The 4,660-nt window shown below is 45.0% G+C and overlaps 1 protein-coding gene across 1 annotated transcript; it reads left to right on the forward strand.

Moving 5' to 3' along the window:
- On the forward strand, positions 1 to 4,654 carry actr5 (actin related protein 5). The gene is made up of 9 exons (XM_015041348.1): positions 1 to 488; positions 782 to 1,020; positions 1,137 to 1,306; positions 1,383 to 1,600; positions 1,854 to 2,018; positions 3,304 to 3,408; positions 3,608 to 3,747; positions 3,927 to 4,059; positions 4,215 to 4,654. The coding sequence occupies exons 1-9, from the start codon at positions 105 to 107 to the stop codon at positions 4,536 to 4,538; spliced, it is 1,878 nt and encodes a 625-aa protein (XP_014896834.1). The 5' UTR covers positions 1 to 104; the 3' UTR covers positions 4,539 to 4,654.
- Positions 4,655 to 4,660: the final 6 nt, after the last annotated feature.

The raw sequence follows: 4,660 nt of genomic DNA on the forward strand, positions 1-4,660 counted from the left end.
CAGTCATTATTTCTTACACTGAAACAGTTAAAAGCAACTGGGAACTAATAGTTGGCAACATCTAGTTTTAACACGGGTGTATTTTGCTGTGACACATTTCAAATATGGCTTCTAAAGACCAACCGGTGTGTCAAATCTTCTCCTTCCAGGACTGTAAAACGTCCCCAGACCCAATCTTTGAGCTCCCGGCCCAGTGCATGACCCCCACAGCGGCCCCGATAGTGATAGACAACGGCTCCTTTAAGACTCGGGCCGGCTGGGCGGCTCCGGCGGCGGAGTTCGACTCTCCGCGGCTGCTTTTCAGGTCGGTGGCGGCTCGCAGCAGAGGGGCCGCCCGCAGCGAAACCCAGATAGGGAACGACATCCCGAATCTGGAGCTGCTGCGGTGGCTGCTCAAGAGCCAGTTCGACCGCAACGTGGTGGTGAACTTCGAGATCCAGGAGCTCATCTTGGACTATGTTTTCACACACCTGGGGCTCAGCTCGGAGGTCAGGGAAACACGATGAAACTCGGTGAAAATGGATGAACCGATTAATTTGTTGTAATTCCAGGAAAGAAATGACAAGTATTCACATTTTGTGCTGGTAGAGCTTAACCAGCCTGTAAAAAGTGATTCAAAGAACAAACAAGAATGACATAAATTTTCAAATAATTTCTCAAACTGTAAAAACTAAAATAAAAATAAAACATGCCATTTAGATTTCATTAATACCTTTATTTCTTCTGCATAAATTGTAAAAATGAGTTTAGCTGACTTTGTTTCTGATTCTCTCACATCTAGGGCAGTGTGGAGCATCCCATCCTGATGACAGAGGCCCCCTGCAACCCGCTGCACTGCCGGCAGATGATGTCAGAGCTGCTGTTCGAGTGCTACCGCGTCCCGTTTGTGTCTTATGGCGTGGACGGCTTGTACAGTTTCTACTACAACAACAATCAGAGGAACCTGCAGCGACCAAACACCGGCATCATCCTGTCCTCTGGCTACCACTGCTCTCACATCCTGCCTGTCGTCAACGGCAGGTGAGCCTCGGCACACGCAGACATCATCCTGAGTACTTCCACCGTATTTTGACTGTGTTATGCTGTCACTTAATGCAGCCTTTCCCTGTTTCACCGGATGCGATTTTTGATTTCAGATTGGACGCTGTGAACTCTAAACGTGTGAACGTGGCTGGAAGTCAGGCGGCTTCCTACCTGCAGCGCCTCCTGCAGCTGAAATATCCAGGTCACCTCGCCGCCATCACACTGAGCCGCATGGAGGAACTGCTGCATAGGCACAGCTACGCCGCCGTGGATTATCACGAAGGTACAACACAGATTAACGTACCAACATCTTATTTTTATGTATTTTATTTGATCCCTTTGTTGTGCATGGTCTACAGAGCTGGAGAAGTGGCGCTGCCCGGAGTTTTATGAGCGGGAGGTTCACCGGATACAGCTTCCCTTCTCTGGGAAGGTGCCAGGTGGCTGCGTGAGTGCGGAGGAGCGGCAAGAGAGGCGAGCTCAGCAGCTCCGAAGACTTCAGGAGATCAACACTCGCCGGCGGGAGGAGAAGCTGCAGCAGGATCAAGAGAGGCTGGACCGACTTTTGGCCGTACAAGTAATTGTTACTCTAAATATGTAAATAAATAAATAAATAAATAAAGTTCTCCAACTCTTTAAACATATTTTCAAACTACTTTTATTAATCACTAACAAAATATGTTGTTCCACTTCTGATGTAAACATACTTTGCTTACTCAGTGATTTCAACACTGCAGCAACAACCAAAAGCCGAACAAACTGCAATTCTAAAAGTTGCCATTGTTGAGTCATTGCGCAGCACAAGTGATCATAGAGCATTGTGTGTGCAGGAGCTGTTGGAGGACGGCCTGCTGGATCAGTTCCACAAAAGCCTCATGGAGCTCAACATGGATTCAGCCGAGGAGCTGCAGTCGTACATCAACAAGCTGCAGCTTGCAGTGGAGCAGGGGAGGCTGAAGCTGCTGCAGAGCGACGGAGCGGAGGGGAAGATGGAGGTACGACTTCTTCTCTTCAGCTGTCGATGTATCATTTAAACATTAGAGTCTGTACAAAGTAAAAGCACAGAAAATTCAACTAAATTAGAAAATAAACATGTTATCGACACTGATGAAGCATCAGCATAGCCTTCTCTTAGCATATGTGTGATCTGTTGTGGCAAAGTTAAAAAATACGTCAACATGTGAAAAGCTCAGCCCTTTCTGTTTGGCTTAATATCAATACAGTGTATGGATAATCTGGTGATTATTTATTGGATCAACCAATTAATACTTGGATAGAAAAGGTTGGTTAGTAGATTTAAAAAAATTAAAAAAACTTCAACCAGCTAAAGTCATGCCACTTGAGGAGTATGGATGTATTTACAGACAAAGGTTTCTATTTTTCATAAGTGCTAAATGTTTATATTTTTGTACAGTTCTGGCTTAATTACCTCTCTGAGGGTGTTGTTCCTTCAGCAAATTGCCATTTTTTGAGTCCCTATTCACGATTATTTGGTTAGTAGATTGGTTGATGATTGTCTCAACTAATCATCAACTAATCCTTAATTACAATCCTGGTATGTTGTCTCTCTGTTTGGATGTGATTTATTGAAAACACATCTGTAACAAGATCAACAGAAAAAAATGGTCCTCCTGCTTCATAAACTTTAAATTTTGCTTTGAACAGCATAAAAGTTAATGACTGGTGTTTCAGCTGCTCTCTAAACACGAGCTGGACGCACGTCAAAGACAGACAGGAGTCACCAGAAACCGATGCAGTTCACTCTATGTTTACGGGAGAATCCAACTTTGTTAGCTTTGTAAGATCAACATGATACAGTTTTGAACATGTACATGAAGCTGGACCTTGATTTTTCTTCTTAAGGTTTTGAGTAACTATTTCCTTTCCTTAATCAGTGAAATAATAATGTGAAAACTGAATTATGTATTCATTCGGGTTATCTTTGTGGGATTAGTTTGTTAAAGTGAAACAGAGATGAAGCACTTTTTCTTTGCACTGTACGTAAATAAACGAACCATGTAAAATGAGCAGATTCCATATTTCCACTGCTTTGCATTACAGTGGGTATGCAAATGCCTGAGTAGGTAAAAGTCAGAAGCATTCTTAGTGATCAAGCTTCATCTGTAGTCTAAAAAATTAGATGACCTAGTTTTATTTTAATTTTTATTATTATTATTTTGTTAAGACTCCTAATGAATGTGCAGAATTTGTTCCCGCCTGCTGCAGTGGATTATCTGTGGCTGACATGACGCCTGAGGCTGTTCTCTCGCTCTCTGCCAGGTATCGGAGTTAGAGCAGCCGGTGGATGAAGGAGACGGAGTGGCACTGATGGATTCAGACTTCCCCGAGGACCCGCTGTCAGAAAAATCCGCCGGCGTCGTTCAGGTAGTGGCAGACTGACACTGCAGATTCTCTAATAAATACATGGGAGCTTCATTAACGCTGTGCTGACGGGCCTCAGAGTGTGGAGGAGTGCCTGCAAGTAAACTTTTAGTCAAGTTTTCTGCTCGTGCTCTGGACTTTGCTCGGGGAAAAACAGACGTTGGGACGGGACGTAAAAGGATGAGCTCGATCTGTTTTCCAGCCCGCCTTCAACATGGCCGAGTACCACCAGCTGTTTGTGGGGACGGAGAGGCTGCGCTGTCCGGAAATCCTGTTCCAGCCCTCTCTGATTGGAGAAGACCAGATGGGACTGATGGAGACGCTGCAGTATGTTCTAGCAAGGTAACAGCACAATATTACAGATCCACTTGCAGTAAGAAAACCCCTCACTGCTTTGCATTGTAATCGGGTGGCCAAAAAGAACCGTTTCTTTTAAAATAATCCACAACAGCGTTTTATTTTATGGAAATTCATGCAGTTTTATTGGAACTTTACATATAAACTTGTTTTACCACAAACAGATACACTCCTGAGCAGCAGGAGGCGCTGGTGAGCAATGTGTTTCTGACGGGAGGGAACATGCAGCACCCTGGCATGAAGGAGCGGGTGGAGAGGGAGCTGCTGGCACTGAGGCCCTTCCAGTCTCACTTCAAGGTTAACATTTCAAAATGTACTTTTAAAATAATGCAAATCACGTTGTGACGCATAATGCAGATTTTGACGAGCAAAATTGCTTTGAATTGAAACCGGGCGACAAAAAAAAAAAAAAAAAAAATCTGTATATAATATAATTTTACCTGCCTACACAGGTAACCATGGCAACCCGGCCGGGCTTGGATGCTTGGTACGGAGCGCGGGACTGGGCATTGGAGCATCCAGCCGCAGCAGGAGCAGAAGGCTGGATTAGCCGGCAGGACTACGAGGAGAAAGGAGGCGAATATCTGAGCGAACACTGCGCCTCCAATGTCTTTGTTCCCATGAAGCTCGCCAAACCGGTTCCTGCTCGTCCCGCCGAGCCCGCTGCGGCTCTTCAGACCCTGACAGGGGCCTCAGCCTCCGCGGCAACCGTTACAGCCGCCCCAGCTCCATCCTCATTCACAGATTCTGCCGATGTCAACATGGCTGCCTCCTGAAATGAGGAATATTCATTGAGTTCAGTTTGGACTGATGTGATGCTTTTTTTTTTTTTTTTTTTTTGGTTTGATTTGGTAATCCCAACCTTTGGGTCCTTTGCAGTTGGATTATTGCATTATAT

Source organism: Poecilia latipinna, unplaced genomic scaffold (assembly GCF_001443285.1).
Source record: "Poecilia latipinna isolate Pla-1442-1.1 unplaced genomic scaffold, P_latipinna-1.0 Scaffold545, whole genome shotgun sequence".
In the NCBI taxonomy this organism is placed as follows: domain Eukaryota; kingdom Metazoa; phylum Chordata; class Actinopteri; order Cyprinodontiformes; family Poeciliidae; genus Poecilia; species Poecilia latipinna.